This window comes from Suricata suricatta, chromosome 10 (genome assembly GCF_006229205.1).
Source record: "Suricata suricatta isolate VVHF042 chromosome 10, meerkat_22Aug2017_6uvM2_HiC, whole genome shotgun sequence".
Taxonomy (NCBI): Eukaryota; Metazoa; Chordata; class Mammalia; order Carnivora; family Herpestidae; genus Suricata; species Suricata suricatta.
Genome location: NC_043709.1, coordinates 14,654,452 through 14,675,684, shown reverse-complemented (window position 1 = coordinate 14,675,684; position 21,233 = coordinate 14,654,452). Strand labels below are relative to the sequence as shown.

At 40.2% G+C, this 21,233-nt stretch overlaps 1 protein-coding gene across 1 annotated transcript in view; it reads right to left on the bottom strand.

The window, feature by feature from the left end:
* CRY1 (cryptochrome circadian regulator 1) overlaps positions 1-16,393 on the bottom strand; it is a 98,537-nt gene extending 82,144 nt beyond the window's left edge. Inside the window, exon 1 of the mRNA XM_029955232.1 lies at positions 15,618-16,393. Within this exon, the coding sequence (XP_029811092.1) occupies positions 15,618-15,775 (158 nt within the window). The 5' untranslated portion in view covers positions 15,776-16,393. The remainder of the gene's footprint in view (positions 1-15,617) is intronic.
* Positions 16,394-21,233: the final 4,840 nt, after the last annotated feature.

Here is a 21,233-nt window from a genome sequence, read left to right as displayed (position 1 = left end):
AATAGTAATATTGTAATATCACTTAGGAGTGATATTAGAGATACTTTCTTCACATTGTTTGAATTCTTTATAGTCGTTCTTCATCAGAAAAAAGTCACATTTTGAAAATTAAGTAGCCTAGAAACTATAAAATATTAAAACCTTAGTGTATGGTTAAGAATACAGTTCAGTAGGGATATTAGTCAGTACTGGAATGAACTGACCACCATTTTGGGGGAAATGACCATTATTTGAAGGTAAAAGAAGTAAAAGCTCAACCTTAGTGTCAATATAAATTCAAGATAGAAGAAAGATTTTTATGTATAAATGAAGACATAAGTGTATTAGAAAAGCATGTATGTAAATATTTGTACCTTTGGATGGGAAAGGCCCTTTGAAGCTTATTATTAATGATATAAACCATAAAAGTTTGGGTACAAAAGTTTAACATGTAAATTTTTTTCAAAAATCACAAAGACTGCCATTTCCTTTTGTCTCTTCAGATTTCTGTTTCCATATTCTCATAATTTTCCTATTTTTAATTATTATCTCACAAATGATTATTTCCAATTATACATATATATCTAGTTCCAATTTCCCTTCCCAGTTTCAGTTCCTATTAAACAACTATACTTGGATATCCTTGCCATTACCTTAACTTTAATACACCTTAAGCCAAGCTTATCATTCTAACCCCCAAACTAGCTCCTTCTATATTTGTGATCTCAAGACTTGAAATTATCAGTTATCTCCTTTTCTAAAACCTCTCATATATGTCCTTTTTAGTATTTCCCTTTCACTGATTCAATCTTTGCCTTTAATTCCTATTATATGACCCAAAGTTATGACCCTCATTACAAAAAAGAGCAACACTAAACCCTATAATAAAAAAAGCATTTTAACCCTAAAGTGAGAATTGACTACCTATCACATGTTAATACCAATAAAAGGACTGCCCAGCATATTCTCCAGTACATATACACTACAGCACAGTAATTTAATATTAAGTTATTCTATTTATAGCCTTTTAATTCCTGCTGGCTCACAACACTTAAAACAGCAAAACTTAAATAAAACACCACAAATGTCATCAAGATATTTAGTTTGTTGTTATTGTTGCTACTGAGAAGGTAGAGCTATAATAAGATAAAAATGGCAAAAGTAATTAGAGTCAATAGATTCCCACTTTTAAAATAGCATTTATCTTTCATCTCTAGGAAACCCTAATATCCAATTAAAACAAATACGCAATCCAAACCAAATAAAAATATGTGAGAATTAATTTTAAAAGGCGAAAGATTTATACGATCTGAAGAGAAGCCAGAGTATGAGAATTAATTTTAAAGTGTCACGATCTTAAACACCTGAAGTTACATCTTTTATGTTAGTAATGATTATTTTTCCTATTATCATAACAGAAATCATACAATCCCTCCTAATCCTCTGTAAAACATACAGAGGCCAACACTGACTGATAGCCAAGACTAATTTTAGCTTGAGAAAAGCAGGCTATTGCTTTTCAGTATAACTGATTCCTATTTCAATCAGTTAAAGTGCCAGACATGTTGGGTGCCTGGGCAGTTCAGTTAAGCATCCGACTTTTGATTTAGGCTCATGTTATTATCTTACGGTTTGTAAGACTGAGCCCCACATTGGGCGCCATGTTATCTATCAGTGAGTAGCCTGCTTGGGATTCTTCCTCTCTCTTTCTCCCCCTCCCCACTCGTGCTCTGTCTCTCTGTCAAAAAATAAATAACATTAAAAAAAAAATAGGGGCACGTGAATGGCTTAAGTTGGTTAAGTGTCCAACTTCGGCTCAGGTCATGATCTCACCATTGATGGGTTCAAGCCCCACATCGGGCTCTGTGCTAACAGCTCAGAGCCCAGAGACTGCTTTGGATTCTGTGTGTCATTCTGTCTCTCTGCCCCTCCCCTGCTCGCTTGCTCTCTCTCGCTTGCTTTATTTTAATAAAAAATAAAAATAAAAATAAAGTTCTAGGTATGTCAAGAGCCAAATTTGCTTATGTCAGTTGAACTTCTTACTATAATCACATAATTAAATTAAACGTTATGCATACTCATTATATGACTATAAAAAGAAAGCCATTTCTTTTTTTGGTCAAATCACTATGATGTACATTTGAAATTAATGTGACACTGTGTTAATTATATTTCAGTGTTTTTAAAAAACACTGTTTTATTGAAAATTAAATTGTACATTTCAAAATGGTTCAATAAAAGGTAAATCAATAAAAAAAACTTTAGTACCTATGAATAAGATACTTAAAATAGACCTTAAGAAAAAAATGTACTAGAGAAATTTTGCACTCAAGTTTCTTTCACAAGGGTCTTTAAGGTTTTAACTAACTTTAAAGAAAATAATAGGCAGTATCCGACTGTGGTTATAATTTATACATAAAAGCCAACATGAAACTCCAACAAAATCAGCAAAACAATATTCATTTATACATTCAACCCACAAGTACATGGTGAATACCTATGTTAACTTTTTGGTCTCAGGAACTTTTATATCCTTAAAAAATTACTGAATAATCCCAAAGATCTTTGTCTTATAGGTACTATCAACATTTATGTAAGAAATTAAAGCTGAGAAAAATTTAAAACATAAGACTACACCAGCATACATTCCATTAGCCATCACAGCACAAATGTCATTATTTCTCATGTAGCTTCTGGAAAACTTACTGTATACATACGAGAGTGACAGTTAAAAAGCCAAGTAATGTCTTAGTATTGCTATGAAGGTAGTTCTGGCTTAACAAAAAGAGTCTCAGGAATCCATATGCATCTCTGGACCAACCCCTGAGAACTGCTATCATAGGGTTGAAGAGCCAATACTGAATAATGAGGAAGCAACATGAATCTATCCCTCTTTTATATAATTTGGTGGAGTAAGACCATAAAGAAGTAAACCAATAAATACATAATTTCAGATAGTGATAGATGCCATGAAAAATAAAACAGGGCAAGGAGACAGAAAGAACAGTGGGAGATATGTAGAAGGAGTAGGGGCAATTACTTTACATAAGATGGTCAGAAAAGGTCTGAGAAGGGCTCCTGAAGGAATGAGCCTTGCTAAGGTCTGAGATAATCACACTCTGGATAGAGAAGCAGAAAATGCAAACACCTTAGATGCCATGGGAAGATGCTGAGCCTAGGAACGACCTGATCAGATTAAGGTTTTTAAAATATTCCTCTGCTTTCCCCAGGGAGCAGGCTGGGAAGGTAGGCATAAAATGGAAGTAGAAGGGGCGCCTGGGTGGCTCAGTCGGTTGAGCGTCCGGCTTCCGACTTCAGCTCAGGTCATTTCACGGTTCCAGGGTTTGAGCCCCATGTTGGGCTGGGTGCTGACAGCTCAGAGTCTGGAACCTGCTTCGGATTCTGTGTCTGCCTCTCTCTGTCTCTCATAAATAAATGAAAAACATTTAAGAAAATTTTTTTAAGAAAAATGGAAGTAGAAAAGTTAGGAGGCTATTGCAATGTCCTGAAAAAAAATGCTGATAGTATCACAGCAATGGCAGGGTGAGATCTGAAAGAATATGAAAGTTATTTTAAAGGAAAAGCCATAATAATTGCTGATGGGCAAGACATAAGGTTATGAGGGGGGAAGAATGGCTCCCAGGTTTTACAGAGCACCAGGGTGAATGTTGCCACTTATTGTGATTTAGGGAAACCATGGGAGGTGGATAAGATGGAGGCAAAACCAAGCTTAAGATGCTTATTTGGAATCTGAACAAAAACACTGCATATGTAGGTCTGTAGTTCCAGGTAGAGGTCTAGGCAGGAAATGCATGATAGGAGTTCATGAGGTATTCAAGTATGTGACTGGATGAGATCACTTAAGGAACAGATGTGAATAAAGAAGTGAACAGAAGTGAGCTCTGGAATTTCGCCTTACATCAAAAGATTTCAAATTAATATACACTTATATGTGTGTTCATTTTTATGTTTGCCTTTTTCAAATAACGAACTGGTTCCAGTGGTATTAGGGTTTTTTGGTACTTCCTTTTTCATATTAGGACAGACTCAAGAATCTCCATCATCAGAGGTATTCTGGAAATTTCTTTCTCTCAAGCCAGTATCTCACTCCCTCCTTCCTCTCACCCCCTTCTTCACACACACACTAACCATCTCTGCTCCTAATTCTTCCCTCTCCTTCCCCCAGGGTTGTCTCTCCTCTGTGCTCCAAAGATTTGCATACTTCTACAGAGGCCCTATTTTTACATTCTAATTATGTGTCCTTCAGTAGTGTGAAAGTTTCCTTATGGGCAGGAACCTTGACTTTCATCTTTGAATCCCCAGTGACTGTAGAGGGCCTGTCAGAAAACAGATTCTTAATGAATGCTTCCTGAATGAAAAAAACAAAGGGCCAAGGACCTGCTCAAAGTCAGTCTCACTGCTACTTAGTAGGAAAGCAGGGATTAGAAACTAGGTTTTCAGAGAGCCAGATACTCTAAACTGACTTCAGCCTGTCATTCAAGGAACACTACATTCAGGTATCATTTTATCTATATATTTTATTTCCTATTTATCATCCTGTCTTAACTGTAAGTATGGTGATGTGCCCAAAATTCAACTTCCTCAGCCTGTCCAGAATCTGTGCAACCAACTTAAGTCTTCCCTCTCCATCAAAAACTCTCTTCATCAATCTCTCAATCACTGCACTTCTCCCTGGCACCAGCCACACACACACATTCAGTAATACCCTATATAATCTGGTTTCTGATCTCACAACTACATTGAAGCTACCCTCTCGATTTACCAAAGGCCTTTGTAACAGCTAAAGTATAATTTTCAAAACAGTAAAATCACAACTCTCATAAAAATATTAAAAATATTAAATGAATATATGGCAAAGATTTTATTTAACTCATTATAATGAATGAAGAAACCAGTAAGATTTTTAAAACTGGTTCAAATGAGAATCTGGCATACAGAGATTTACCCTGCCCATGATACAAAATTCATTTGCAAGACATGAATAGGAATAACTTTCATTGGTATCAACAGGACACATTTGTTCTATTATCAGTTTTCTTATTTTTTATTTTTTTAATGCTTATAAAAATGTTTTTTTCAAGTGTAATTAAACATGCGGTGTTATATTAGTTTCAAGTGCACAATATAATGAATCAACAATTCTACACATTTCTCAGTGCTCATCAAGATAAATGTACTCTTGGATGGTACAGTTGGTTAAGCACCAGACTTTGGTTCAGGCTATGATCTTACAGTCTGTGAGTTCAAGCCCCAAATCAGGCTCTGTGCTGACAGCTCAGAGCCAGGAGCCCGTTCTCTGTCTCCCTCTCTCTCTGCCCCTCCATGCTCACACTCGCTCTTTCTCTCTCTAAAAAATAAAAAATAAAAATAAAAAATAAAATAAAATAAAATGGGGGCACCTGGGTGGCTCAGTTGGTTGAGTGTCCAACTTTGGCTCAGGGCACGATCTCACGGTTCATGGGTTCGAGCCCTGAATCAGGATCTGTGCTGACACCATGGAACCTGGAGCCTGGAACATGCTTTAGATTCTCTGTCTCCCTCTCTCTCTCTCTCTGCCCCTCCCTGACTCGAGTTCTCTCGCGCTCTCTCTCTGCCCTTCCCCAACTTGAGCGTTCTCTTGCTCTCTCTCTAAAAAAACAAACAAACAAACAAAACCCACTAACAAAAAATGTTTTTTAAAAAGATCAGTGTACTCTTCATTCCCCTTACCTATTTCGCCCACCCCCACATCCTCCTCCCTCTGGCAACCACCATTTGTTCTCTGTATTTGAGTCTAGTTTTGTTGTTGGTCCTTTTTCCTTTATTTCTTTGTTTCTTAAATTCCACATAAGAGTGTAATTATATGGTATCTGTCTTCCTCTGACTTATTTTACTTAGCATTATACCCTCTAGGTCCAACCATTTTATTGCACATGACAATATTTCATTCCTTTTCACAGCTGAGTAAAATTCTAGTGTGACTGTGTGTGTGTGTGTGTGTGTGTGTGTGTGTGTGTGTATTTCTGTGTGTGTTTGCATGTATATCACATCTTCTTTATTTATCAACTATCAATGGCCAAATGGGTTGATTCCATATCTTGGCTGCTGTAAAAAATGCTGCAATAAACATAGAAGTTCATACACCTTTTTGAATTAGTGTTTTCATTTTCTTTGGGTAGATACCCAGTAGTGGAATTACTGGATCATATGGTATTTCTTTTTTTAATTTTTCGAGGAATCTCTATGCTGTTTTCCACAGTGGTTGCACCAATTTACATTCTCACCAACAGTGCACAAGGGTTCCTTTTTCTCCACATCCTCACCAACACTTGTTTCTTATGTTTTTAATTTTAGTCATTCTGACAGGTGTGAGGTGATAATCACACTGTGGTTTTGATTTGCATTTCCCTGATGATTAGTGATGTTGAGCATCTTTTTATATGTCTGTCCATCATCTGTATGTCTTCTTTGGAAAAATGTCTATTCAGGTCCTCTGACCACTTTTTAATCAAATTGTTTGGCTTTTGGTGTTGGGTTGTTTAAGTTCTTCATGTATTTTGAATACTAACTCTTATCGGATATGCCACCTGCAAATATCTTCTCCCAGTTGCTAGGTTGTCTTTTTATTTTGTTTATGGTTTCTTTCACTGTACAAAAGCTTTTTATTTTGGTATGGTCACAATACTTTAATTTTGCTTTTGTTTCTCTTACATAAAGAGACATATCTAGAAAAATGTTTCTACAGTGGAAGTCAAAGAAATTACTGCCTGTGTTTTCTTCAAGGAAGTTTTGGGTTTCAGGGCTCACATTTAGGTCTTTAATCCATTTTGAGTCTACTTCTGTGTATGGTATAAGAAAGTGGTCCCGTCTCATTCCTTTGCATGCAGCTCTTCAGGCTTCCCAGCACCATAACTTGCATCGACACTGTGCCTTTAACCCTTTTTATAAAATTGTGAAACAGTCTAGCCAATCAAGGACAAAAGTACACATCCCTAAATCAGAACAAAATAATTTCTGGAGGGTTCTCTAGGTCCAGGAAGGTCCACTGCTCAGTATTCAAGACATGCAGTCATTTCTTCTGTCCATTTCTAAGTCATTAGCAGTTTTTCCTAAAAACTGTCAAAACTCATCCTAACCTGCTGTTCAGCACAATGAAGAAAAATACTTGCCACCTTTGGTTTCCATAATACAGTACTCACCTGGCTCCTCTTCTACCTCTGACTGATTCTCTTTGTTCCTTCACCAGTTTCTATTTATCTTTAAATATAATATTCACCAAGACTTTGATGCATCTTATTCTATCCAATATCATCAGTCATGCTTTGCCCATTAATTATACAGGAATTATTCCCATATCCACAGTTCTAACATCTATAATCCCCAAACTTGAACTTTTATTTTCTCCATTTTCCATGTTGATATCTTAGCAGTACCTCAAATTTACTGATGACCTGAACTACATTCATTCTCTTCCTCATCTAAATATGGTCTATTCCTGTGTTCTCTGACTTAATGTCTAATTGTCAAAGAGGTACAAAGAATTCTTCATTCTACTGGTTCTCTGAAACTGCCTTTCTCAGATAATGACCTAAACTGTCCATTGTAGCTCCCGAATCACTCTCTTCGAACTTCTCCTTCACCATACGCTTTTCCCTAATTAAACCCAACATTATCTTCAGTGGACTGTTGATAAAGCCTCCACGCTGTTATACTGTCTCCTTCTTCTTGATCATTTACTCAGCTGCCAAAGTTATATTTCTTAAACAAGTTTTTCTGACTTGGTCCCACCTTCTGATCTGAGTTCTTACATAATAGATATCTACTGTTTTAGGGCACCCACTCACTTTCTACTCATTCTACTTCAGTAACTTCAGAACGGAGTCCATCCATAAGGCACACAACTGCAGCTCAGACAGAGGCTCACAAGGACTGGTTCATAAACTGGTCCAAACAGAGCCACTGAAGTGCCACAGACTTTTGCTGAGATTTCTGGGGTAGAACATATGCTTTTTACTACTATAACTGCTATTGTTATTGCTATGTTTTACCACCAGAGGACAGACCGAGAAGCCAACCCAGAATAAGTGAGGTTTGGAGATACAAAGAGGGAAATTTGGTCCTGGAGACATCTTCTGAGCCCTGAAGCCAACTCATGTCTAAAGCCACTTTTCTTTGGATTGCTCAATTATATTTGTCAATCAATTCTCTTTCTGTTTAAGCCTATTTGAGAAGGGCAAAACTATCCAGAGCATTAAACCAAAAGAGTACAAAACAGTATCTCCTGTCTGTTCATGCAGCATATGACTCAGGTATAACATCTATACCAGTAGCAGAATACTATGCATTCCTTCATGTTATTTCCTTAGCCTGAAAATTTTCTTCCCTCAGCCTGGATGGAATTCCCTTCCTTCCATTCTGTGTTAAGATTCATCTCATATCTCAAGGCTCAGCTCAAATGCCTCAGTGAAGCAATCCTCTAAGGCTGGAAAAAGAAGCAAAAGACTAGATTACACAGGGATTTTAAACTGTACTATGGCTTTTGAACTTTAATCTAAAGGTAAAGTAATGTCATGAAAGGATTTTAGAGTAAAGGACATGAACAGCATTTGCAATTTTAAAAGTTCACTCTGATTGCTATACAGAGAATGAATTAAGGAAGGGCAAGGGGGACAATGATTCGTAAACTACTCAAATTATCTAGACCAAAAAAATAGAGGTTTGGGCTAAAGTGACAGTGGAAATAGAAGAACGTATTTCTGTGATTATTTCATTTTTGAATAAATATTGTAAACTCTCTGAGGACAGAGAAACTATCCACTGACTTCCATTTACCCACAAAAATTAACAAAGTGATTGGTACACAATATGTATTCAAATATTTGTTGAATAAATTAATATATAATTAATAATCTAATCTGTCAACTGAGCAACTGGGCCAACAGTGGTATTATTTATGAAGATAGAAAACACAGGAAAAGTCCGTTTGTTTTTGAGACAGAGGTAATGGAGAAGATGATCCCTGTTTTAAACAAGTTGAGTTTAAGGTGATATAATACAATCAAATAGGCAGGGAATTTATTATAATGGATACATATCTGGGGATGAGGAGAGAAATATGAGTGGAAGATGCTGATTTGTGAATTCTGGACAAATGAATGGTAATTGACTTTTGAAAGAGAGATGAGATTGCCTAGGAATTATGTAAAATGAAAAAAAAAGGTGGAGATTACAGACCTCAAAGGTATGTAAGGATTGAACAGAAAAAGATAAGAAAGAACACTAAGACCTCTGGCAGAAAAAATAAACAAGAGGGTCCTCTAACTAAAGCAAAGGGAAGAAGAGGAAAGTGTGGTCAAATATGTGAAACATAGTAAAAAGTCAAGGAATGAAGAGTTTAAAAGTATCCTTTGAATGAAAATTGCTTTGATGGAGTAGGTGCAGGTGGAACCAAGCGTAGTTTGGCATGGACTGAAGGGTAAGTAGAAGATAAAGAAATGAAGTCAGCCAGTATTAGACACCTTGGTCATTAAATTTGGCTACAAAGGAACTTAAAAACACAGTTGCAGGAGAGGAATGTACTCAAGGGAGAATTTTGTTCCTCTCTTGGTTTTCCTGTTCTTTTTGAGCTCTTATGGTTATAGAATGTTTAAGTACTGATTATAAGCAAAACAAAAATAAAGACAGGATGAAAGAGGGGCACCTGGGTGGCTCAGTTGGTTAAGGGTCTGACGTCAGCTCAGGTCATTTCGGGGTTCTTGTGAGTTAGAGCCCCATATCAGGTTCTGTGCTGACTGACAGCTTGGAGTCTGGAGCCTGCTTCAGATTTTGTCTCTCTCTCTCTCTGCCCCTCCGCTGCTCATGTTCGTGTTCTCTCTCTCTCTCTCTCTCTCTCTCTCTCTCTCTCTCACTCACTCAAACATAAATAAACATTAGAAAAAGAAAAAAGGATCAAAATAATAAAAAATGAGATTCACAACATCAAAACACCTATATCTATATAGAGAGATATAGATATATAAACATGTTGTACACCTTAAATATATACATTTTTGTCAACTATACCTCAATAAAGCTTTAAAAACATGAGTTTTTTAAATGGGGTATAGCTGAAGAGTCTGGTGAGTTTAAAATACACATTAGCATCAAAGTTAAATGAAACTGTTTTACTCCTAAACTCTAGACTTAAAACTTTAAAATTATTTATTAAATGCCAGCTGTGTAAAAGAAACTATGCTAGACACTGGAGAATACAAAGAGAGCTCTTCTCCCAAATAATCTGCAGAGCCTTATTACTTCCCTTTCTTTAGGTCTCCAGTCTCACATTCTGTTTTATTTCTCTCCACTTTTCACAAGCTGACATATTGTGTTTGTTTTTGCCTGTTTCTCCTCCTAGCCTAGATACACCTCAAGGGCAGGGACTTTCTGTTATCCACTGTTGTATCCCCAGTACCAAACAGTGCTTGCCATAAATATGAATGAAAAACAAATTTGTGATTGAATGAAATGGTACCTTCTCTTCAGGAAGAAGAGTTACAATCTGTTAAATGAAAGGGAAACGAATATATGAGGACTATACAGTATTTAGAAATTAAAGAAATAAATACTAGGGTGATGTGGAAAGCAATATCAAAAAGTGGCATAAGAGTTCACAAGACTGAGGGCACCTGGGTGGCTCAGTCAGTTAAACATCCAACTTTGGCTCAGGTCATGATCTCATGGCTAGTGAGCTCAAGCCCCAGGTCAGGCTCTGTGCTGACAGCTCAGAGCCTGGAACCCACTTCGGATTCTGTGTGTGTGTGTGTGTGTGTGTGTGTGTGTGTGTGTCTCTCTCTCTCTCTCTCTCTCTCTCTCTCTCTCTGTCCTCTCCTGCTCATGCTCTGTCTCTCAAAAATAAACAAACATTAAAAAAAAAAGTTCACAAGACCCTAAAGCATCCCAGACAAGGTGATATAAACAATATTAAGGAAAAAGTGGTATGTGGACCTTAAAGGGGTGAGGGTTTTTTTTATGTATACAGTTCAATTTTTTTTTAGTATATATAAAGAGTTGTACAACTACCAACTTTTAGAACACTTTCATCACCTGAAAAAGAAACCCTGTGCCCCTTAGCTACCACCTCCCAATTCTCATCTAGCCCTAAGAAGCCACTAATCTACTCTGTCTCTATATATTTGCCTATTTTAGACATTACAAATAAACATAATCAAATAATATGTGGAATTCTTGACTGGCTTCTTCGCTTAGCATAATATTTCTAAGGTTCATCCATGCTGTAGCATGTATCCATACTTCATTTCTTTTTATGACTGAATTAGAATCCATTGTACAGATACTCCATATTTGCTTAACCACTCATTAGTAGATGGCCATCTGGGTTGTTTCTATCTTTTAACTATTACAAATTATAAGTTATGAATAATAATAGTCCTATAAACATTCATATGTAAGTGTTTATGTGGTATAATTTTAATAAGAAATAAGTAAGGAATTGAAATATTTTAAATTTTTTTTAAGTAGTCTCCATACCCAATATGGGGCTTGAACTCACAACCCTGGGATCAAGAGTCACATGCTCTGCCAAATGATTTGGAATTGAAATATTTTAAATCACTTGATCCCAAATATGACAAATTCAAGATAATGTTTTCACTGATGAGGCAAAGTCAATTTTCACAGTGCTTCACTTATTTAAGTCAAAGGACTGTCCTTTATTTTGCAACAGTATCCTTCTAACTTTCTTTTTAAATGTTAAAGCATCCTTTTTAAATGAAATGACAGCAATATTAAAAGGTAGCTTTGTTAATTTACTTAGGTAAAATAAACTTCATTAAATCCAAAAATCTAGAAAATGCTACTGACTGAAGGAAATGACCTAAAGGAAAGAAGGTAAAACCCCACAAGATAGCCTGAATGCCAAGCTAAGGAGATTGCGCATTATCCTATGGTCAGTAAGGAAATGCATGAAGTTGTGTAAGTATAAAATCACTGACTCCTAGTTGTCATTTCATTCAACAAACAGTGATTGAACTACAACTATATGAAAAGCACTGAATTCAGTGCTATGAGAACAGACTAAATAAAACTGTTTCCTGCCTTTTTATAACTTAGTCTTTAGTAGAAAAAAAAGTCTCTCTATCCGTTATTTACATCTTTACCCATCTTTTAGAAAGGGCAATATGTAGTAGTTTTAAAATCTTTTAAAAAGGAAAATATGGGACTATTTTACTGTGCTTACAAGTTTTATTTCACTCACTGACTCTGTGAGTTGCTGGGTATACAAAGATAAGCAATATATAACCCCTAACCTTTTTTTCATTTTTTAGAAAATGTTTATTCATTTATTTTTGAGAGAGAGGAGGGGGGGGCGGTGGGTGGGGGGGAGGGACAAGAGAGACAGAGAGACACAGAATCAGAAGCAGATTCATGGTTCCAAGCTGTCAGCACAGAGCCTGATGCAGGGCTCAAACTCTCAAACCAAACCATGAGATCATGAGATCATGACTTGAGCCAAAATCAGATATTTAACCAACTGAGTCTCCCAGGTGCCTCTATAACCCCTATTCTACAGAAGCTTACGGTCTAGATTTTACAAACTTATCAAATGCTGTAGAAGAATCTGCAAACATTTAGACATTATTCACCTAGGACTTTCAATTTCATAGCAAATAACAACAAGCAGTTACTACTACCAGTCACATTTTAAGCATTTTGTTAACTAATTTAATCCTCTTTAACAATGTTACGAAAAGGGACTTAAAACCATATTAAGATATTATTAACACATTAAAATATATCACATTTCTCTTTTCCCAGCATCTACTAATCAATTCTGCTAATACGCGTTTTTACATACAGTTGCTGTATCACTTCCATCAGCACACCCAAAAAAATCTGGAGTTCATATCCCAATCCAGGCACCATGTCATTTTTTGATTACCTTACAGCAAAACCCCCTAAGAGAGCTGTCTGTATGAGTTATCTCCCAAATTCTCACCTCTCAGCCTCTTGTGCCATTCCAGAAAGGCTTTGCCCCAACATTACTTAAACCATTGGTAGTCAAGACTATAAATGACCTCAAAATTATAAATACAATTTTTAGTTTTCAGTACTTATCTCACTTGACCTATCAGCAGGTAAAACATGCTCTTTGAAATTCTTCCTATACTTGGCTTCTAAGACACCATACTCTTCTGGGCTTTCTTCTTATCTCACTAGATATTCCTTCTCAATCTGCTACGTAAATTCTTCCACAACTCCACAATTTCTACACATTAGAGTATCCAAGGCTCAGTCCTTAGACCTCCTATGTTTTCTATCTACACTTTCTTTTTTTTTTTTGATGTTTAATTATTTTTGAAAGAGACAGACAGAGACAGAGTGGGGGGGTGGGGAGGGGAAGAGAGAGGGGGAGACACAGAATCCAAAGCAGACTCCAGCCTCAGGGCTGGCAGTTCGGATGTGGGGCTCAAACTCAGAGACTGCGAGAGACCGTGACATAAGCCAAAGTCAGATGTTTAACCAAATGAGCCACCCAGGCATCCCTACACTCACTTTCTTAATGTTCTCATATAGTTTCATGTTTCCACTAGAATGTAACTTCAACAGGGAAAGAATTTTTTAGCTATTTTTGTCAATGCCAAATGCCCTGAACCTAGAGCAATGCCTGGCATGTGGAAGGTGCATGACAAATATTTGTTCGACGAACGGATGGAAGAGAAAACGGTTTACACTATTATCTACAACTTGATGACTTTCCCATTTATACCTCCTGCTTGGAAATCTATACTAAACTCCAGATATATCCAACTGCCAATCTGCCATCTTCATTTGGATGTGTAATAAACACATCTCAAACTTAATCAAGTTCAAAAGAGAACCCCAATCACCCTTCCAATGGCTTTTGCAACTGACTTCACTCTCTTGGCCAAGTGCAGCTTTATCCTTCTAGTTCCTCGAACCAAGAGTTTTGAAATTATTCCTAATTCCTTCTCTTTCTCTCATAACACATATCCAATCTGCCAACAAATACTGCAGATTCTCTGTTCAAAATATACTCAGCATTTGACTACTTCTTGCCACATCCACAGATAACAATGTGGTCCAAGCCATTACCATCTCTCCCCTGGATGAATGCAACAGCCTCGGGTTTCTTGTCCACCTTCTCCCCTGACCCCCCCCCCCCCGCCCCAACCCATTCAGCCTGTTCTCAGAACCATAAGCACAGAAATTTTTTTCAAACTTAAGTTAGGGGCAACTGAGTGGCTCAGTCAATTGGGCATCCAACTCTGGCTCAGGTCATGATCTCACGGTTGGGGAGTTCAAGCCCTGCTATTAGCTCAGAGCCTGTTTTAGATTTTCTGTCTCCCTCTCTCTCAAAAACTAAACATTAAAAAGAAAACCTTAGGTTAAATTACATCCCTTCTCTGCTCATAATCCTGCAATCATTCCCACTTTGCTTTGAGTAAAAGCCCAAATCTTGACAACTGCCTATAAACCTCCACTCAGTCTGGCCCTGTCACATCTCTGACTTCAACTACTAGCACCATTCGCTATTCTGACCCGTGCATATTGCTTCTTCTGCTGCTTCTTCCAAAGGTCAATCACAGGGCCTTTTCCCACCTCAGGGCCTTTTCCCTCACCGCCTCCCCCAGCCTGGAATGCTTTTCCCTTAGCTATCTGCAATTCATGACCTGTTTCAACACTTTGCTGAACTGGCACCATCTCTGGGTTTTTCCTGACCACCGTACTTAAAACTGTAAGGATAACCCCGCTTTCTCTGCTCTGTAATTCTCCACGGCTTCTATCGCCATCAAACACCCATATATGTGAATTTCTGGGACATGTACTGTAAAGGGTAAGAATTTTTGTCAGTTCCATTCACTGCTATATCCCCGGTGTTAAAAGTAGTGCCTGTTACAATCTGGGTGGTCAATAACCTATCCGTTAAACAAATGCTTCCATTTCCACCAGGGGTCCTAACAATCAGCTAGCCTGCTATTTCAGGGAAAGATCATAGAGCTTCTTCTCTAAGATGCCTTCCAGTGCTCTGATCCCTAGAAGGCTTTATACTTTGCCTAGAAAGAAAAACTGTGCTTTGCCTAGTCAACCACAAGGAGGAGTTGAGAGGAAGGTCTGAGCAAAGGGAAACCAGACCCTGCTGGGTCCCTTGCTCTTCCTACCGCAGCCTCGAGGTGGACCCGGAGTGGATCCGGAGGTGCCTGCACTGAATGACTGATTTTCTCCACACTATGAGTTACCCAGACACACACAAACGTAAACACTCAAAGCCGCACTCCTTTCGAACGCCACCGAGAGGCCAAGAACACCAGTCCACGCGCCCCTGCGAGCTGCGAGGGCGTCTAACTCCACCGCTAAGAATCCCCCATAAAATTAGGGGAGGAGTTCCCATCAGCGCAGAGGCGTGTAACTCACGCAGGAAGGGCAGGGTGTCCCCGGGGGCCAGCACTCTCTGGCCAGAGAACTACTGAGTCAATTCTGCCGAGTACTCAAGACACCCTTAATTCTAAAACCGCCTAAGTACGGTGGCCCCAGGTCTAAATCCTCAAATGCCGCCCCCTGCAAGTCAAGTCCTGATTCATTAAACACCGAAACCCATTTCACACGGGATTTCGACTCACCGCCACCTGTTGATGCCCACATTGGAGGAGCCGGCGAACCAGGGGTCGAGGATGTAGACGCAGCGGATGGTGTCGGCGCCCTGAATGCACTCCTTCAGGGCGGGGTTGTCGTGAAGCCGGAGCCCCTTTCGGAACCAGTGCACGGCGTTCACCCCCATCCCGGGGGCGCGGCGGGCGGCGGTCCTCGCCCAGTTCCCCCAGCGAGAAATTTAAGGAAGGAAGGGCCGGCTCATAACCCACACCTCCGCTTCCAGGGGAACCGCCACACCCGAGGAGTGGGGAAAGGGCGGCGGGGGAGGGGAAGAGGAAAAAATGAGTCCGAAGAGGGAACCGGAGAAGGAAAGGGCGCTGGAGGCACCGCTGGAAGATGAATGGAGGTTGCCCAGTCAGAGGAGTTCGGGTGTGACGCCCTTTACGAGACGCAGCCCGCCGCAAACGCCTGGACAAGGAGCATCGCTCCGAGGGCCTCGGACCCCGGGGAGTGAGCACGTTCCACGAGCCCGAGCCGCCACGACGGCCCCGGCCGGCCCCGGCCGCCCCGGGAGGTTCGTCACGGAAACCTCGCCCCACCGAGGCGACCCCGGAGGAGAAAACGGCCCGCCTAAGACAAGCCACCAAGAGGGATAAGAGGGGATTCAGCTACAGTCGGCCGCGCTTTCTCTCGGCTCTGGAAAGAGGAGTGAGCACGGAGGTGGCGGTCGAGGCCGCTGGACCGTTGCCGGCCGATCACCGGTCCCGAGGCTGCCCGGGTGACTCCGCCGCCACCGCCGCGTCAGCGGCCTCGGCCCCGCCCCCGGCCCCTCATTGGAGGAGGCGCTCCCCACGTGACCCCCGGCACCTCACGTTTCTGAAGTGTGTTTACTACAACGGCTCCGACTGAGGAATCGACTCGCGATTAAGTCGCTTCTAGGGGGCAGCAGCTGCTTGAACTCAAAGCCGTTGACCCTCTCCCAATCGCTAGGCTCCCTGCCTCTGCCCTTTTTCTCCGCCGATCCGGCGCCTAGAAGCGCCCGCGGTGACCACAGGCCCCATGTGAGGGAAGGTTTAGCCCCGCCTCCAGAGGCCGTGAGCGTCCCCTATTGGCTGAGGTGACTTGAGACCCGGATGAGCACGGGGATGCGGGCAGTTCTCGGGCGCGCGCTCGGCTCGGACGGCGCGCGTGCGCTCTCTGTGAGCTCTAGAGAGTAGGAGGGCGCGGCCCGCGGTCCGGAGCGCGCTCATGGTTACCTCCCTTGGGATTCCGGGAAGCCCGAAAACAGCGGAGTGTCAGCCAAGAGTCGGCGAGGGAGAGTCCAGCGAGGAGTGAGGGTAGAATGAGTTGGAAGAAGGAGAGCAGGAAGCTCTGTTACACTTGTGCTCCAATCCAGCTTTGGCCAAAGAACGCCACTTTGGAGGGTGTGGAGCTGGCGTACCCCCCCCTTCTTCTGTCCCTCGTGGGGCGGCACCCTGGGACGTATTCTGGGGAATAGGAGTACTGGGCGGGACGGAATACCTTAGTACTGTCTATGTATCATCAACCTGTTAGCCCTGATTTCTTACCTTTAGTGTGGGTAACCAGGCTCTTCATGAGGGGCCTTTGTCTACCTTTCTAGCGACAGTGAGCCTCAGGCCATGTCATTCCTTTCCGCACGTGGTGCCCTTATATTCATTAAACGATTACTGAATGAACCAGACACTGTTCAGAGTGCTAGAGATACAGAAAAGAAATAGGAAAAAATCTCAGCCGTGGTGGACTCTACGATATGGCTCTTAACCTTTACACGTGCTATTTTTTTCCTTTATAAAATACTCTTAGAATCTGCTGTTCACCACAGCAACCTTTGAGCTACCTTGTGTATTTCTACACATCCCTTTAGACTCAGATGAAGTGCCGCCTAATTTGTGAAAATATTCTTGTCATGGGAGCAGATTCAGGATGCATACCCATCTCCCCAGGTGTGTCTCTGGTACATTACTTATCATACTACTGTAAAGATTAGATGGAAAGTACCTACTTTAATAGCTAGCATGAAATATGTATTCAATAATAGTATTTATTATCATAATAATGTGTCTCCAATTCCCTCTAAAGTGGGGCTTCCCAAGGACAGGTGGTCTGTCCAGTTTGTTTTTTGCATCATCAGTATCCAGTCTAGAGCCTGACACGTGCTTTCCAAAGTTTATTGAATGAATGAGCTAATGAATAAACGCCATGTGCCAACAATGTGTCAGACAAGGTTCAAAGGAGGAAGACCCGGCAATTGTTACAGGTTGAGTTGTGTCCTTCTAAAATTCATATAACCCCTCGTACCTGTGAACGTGACCTTACTTGGAAATAAGGTGTTTGCAGATGATGAAGTTAAGATGATGCCATTAGGGAGGGCCCTATTCCAATATGACTAGTGTCCTTATCAAAAGGGGGATATTTGTACACAGAGACAGACCCACACACAGAATGCCTGTGAAGATTGGAGTCCTGCTGCCATAGGCCAAGAGCGATTCAAAACATAGGAGAGTGTCCTGGAATAGATCCTTCCCTAAGCACCTTCAGAGGGAGCATGGCCCTGCTAACACTTTAATTTTAGATTTCTGGCCTCCAGAATTATGTAACGATAAATTCCTGTTGTTTAGGCCACTCATTTTCTGGTACTTTGTTACAGCAGCTCTCACAAACTAATACAGCTGTAATGTAAATTCAATCATCTAAGGAACCAATGTCTGGATGGTCTTTCGTAACCCTGCTTCTATTGCCATAAAAACGGCATAGCACCCTTTCTTGGGTTTCTTCAGAGCATTTAAAATTATACATATGAAAACCCTTTGTTCACCATAAAGTATTAAATATTTGTCATTTTTTATCAGTGGAGAGGAGTCTTGGGTAATTACCACTCTGAAGGGTCCATCGTCTATGCATAGGATGTAGCACATAGAGCTCTGCCCTCACTTGGCTTGCCTCATTCTCCAGGGTCTATTGTACTTTCTAAAATACAGTGTTCTGAGTTTCGCTTCAGGCAGTTTTAAAGTAAGTATATTATGTCTAAAGACATAAGAATTGTTTTCGGGTATCCGAATGAAATCGTGGAATGGAGAGAGAGAATATTGATTTGTGTAGCGTTGACTTATGTTTGCCATTTGTTCATTTAATAAAAACAGATTTTTTCTCCTAACAGGCAGCTGTATGTGGGTGGATGTGTAACTTCCATTTATACATAAAAGTGCTGATTTATTATAAAAGTGTCAGTACTGTCAACTGTGCATTCCTCAAAAACTAAAGGGTTTTTTATGGCACATAGATAGTTACTTTAATAAATCTATCATGGTGAAAGAGTAACCATTTAATAACAGCTATGACTTACTGAGTACCTATTATGTGACAAGCATATTAGGTTATTATTAACCCTCATAGTAATATTCTGAGGCAGCTTATTATTATCATTATTTATCAATGATTTATGTCTGCTTTGCTGCTGAAGATACTAAAGCTCAGAAATACAAATAAGTGGTAAAACTAGATGAAAAACCAAGACTGTTTCTGGGGTCGCCTGGGTGACTCAGTCAGTTGAGTATCCAACTCTTGGTTTCAGCTTAGGTCATGATCTCACAGTTCGTGGGTTTGAGCCCTGCTTCAGGCTCTGCCCTGGCAAAGGAGAGCCTGCTTAGAATTCTCTCTCTCTGCCCACCCCCACCCACTGCTGCTCCTGCTCTCTCAAAATAAATAAACATTTAAAAAAAGAAAAATTATGTGTGGAAATAAAAGGTACACACACACACACATATATGTATCTATATAAAAGAAAACAACAGAAAGAAAGAAAAACTAAGACTGCTTCTGAATCTAAGGTCTTTCGTTATATACACTATCCCTCACTGATACCACCATTCCTCTCCTTTTTCAGAGCATTCATGTCTAAAGGGGGTAAGGAGGGTTGGGAAGACTTGTCAGAATCTGTGAAGTTCTGGTTGGCTCCACTTCTTAGTATGAGACTAAGAAGAAGAGATTGGGTAATAATCTCAGCTAGCCATTAATTAGTTGATGATCTTGAACAAGTCATATAGGTTTTCTTGGCCTGATTAATGCATCTATAAAAGGAGTACATTGGATTAGATGATTTCTAAGTTTTCTCTACTATTTAAAAATTCTAGGACTCTGAAAACAGCCCTGACACAGGCTCAAAAATATCTACCAAGAGTCCTGTTAAACATTCTTTTAGCTGCCAACAATGTTGGAACAATCAATATCTCTTCAATTTCATGAGAACACTTGATAAAAGTGTGTCAGCCTCTAAACTGAAAGCCTGTGTTCTCTCATGACCCCATCTTGCAGAGGTGATGTTTGGCATATGTTATCAACACACAAATAGTGAAGGAGCACACCGTATGATCAGATCACTCAGCTACAACTACACCGTCTTCAGGGGTCTGAATCCCACCATTGTAAAAGACCCTGGGCATACCCCGAAGTTTCTCTTTTCTCAGGTACTCTCCCTCAGGCCTAGGGCGTTTGTCATAGTTCCCCTTCCCTCTTTTTCATTAATTACAGTTAATAATAAATCCCCTGTTATAATTAATAATTATTTTTATGAAACATTCTTTGTTGGATTTACTGTATGGTTTCTGTCTCCTCATTGGACACTGATATAATCTGTTAACTGACTGAGACCACACAGATGTACTTGTGAACAGTTTTCTTGGTGGTTCTTGTCCTTTTTTGTTGACCAAATGCATTTAGAAAGTGTAAATAATTACAAATGTGGCAATATGATATTGTGAAATATTAGCTAATGTTTTTACACCACAGATCCTTTTTTTGTCCTGTGACCATCCCCATTTGGGTCATTGGATGTGAATCCTCCATTGCCTCAGAAGGTCAGAAGTTGAGGACAAAGGTATACCAGTGTTTTTCTTCTAGATTCAAGGGCTTAGATCCAGAGGTAAATCAGGAAGAACTTGCTGCTCCCCTCTCCTTTCCCTAACAATGTGTAAAAATTCTTTAAGCTGAGATCTGTACACAAGAAAAATAAGACAGAGATGCACCAATCTTTTCTAAAACAAAAAGATAGTATTTCACCTATCCTTATTTTAGGATTAGCTCCAGATTCCTACATAAGCTTAGGATATTCTAAGAGTAGAAGACACTTAAGCCAACTTCCCGTCTGACTTCTGGTGGCTGACCTCATGGAGTTCCCATAGGACTTTACTGGGGCCCAGAGCAAAAGCTTATGAGGGGCGCCACTGGACGGAGAAGGCCTGGAAGGCCCTGCCAAGCCTCCTGCTGCCTATGAGAACAGCAAGATATTTCTTCATGTCCCTTGATCCTTAGAGGGCTGCAAAGTTTAGCTGAAGAGAAAAACAACTAACTAAGGGGTTTTGCCAAAGGGGATAACATTATGTAAAATGTCATGAAAGGCTGAGTCCAACAACCAAATGGGGACATGGACATCTCAACAGCTGCCATCCTAGAGAGGGAACAACACCTGAGGGCCAGACAGAATCATTCAGATGTCAGTGTAGGCAAGTGAGGAATAACAGCCAGATCACCCCCCCCCTCTAAAGATGTACTGTTTCCTAAACGTCTGGGAACTGAAAAGCTACCCTGAAGAGAAGCTGAATAAAGGAGATGTTATTCTGAACTGATTG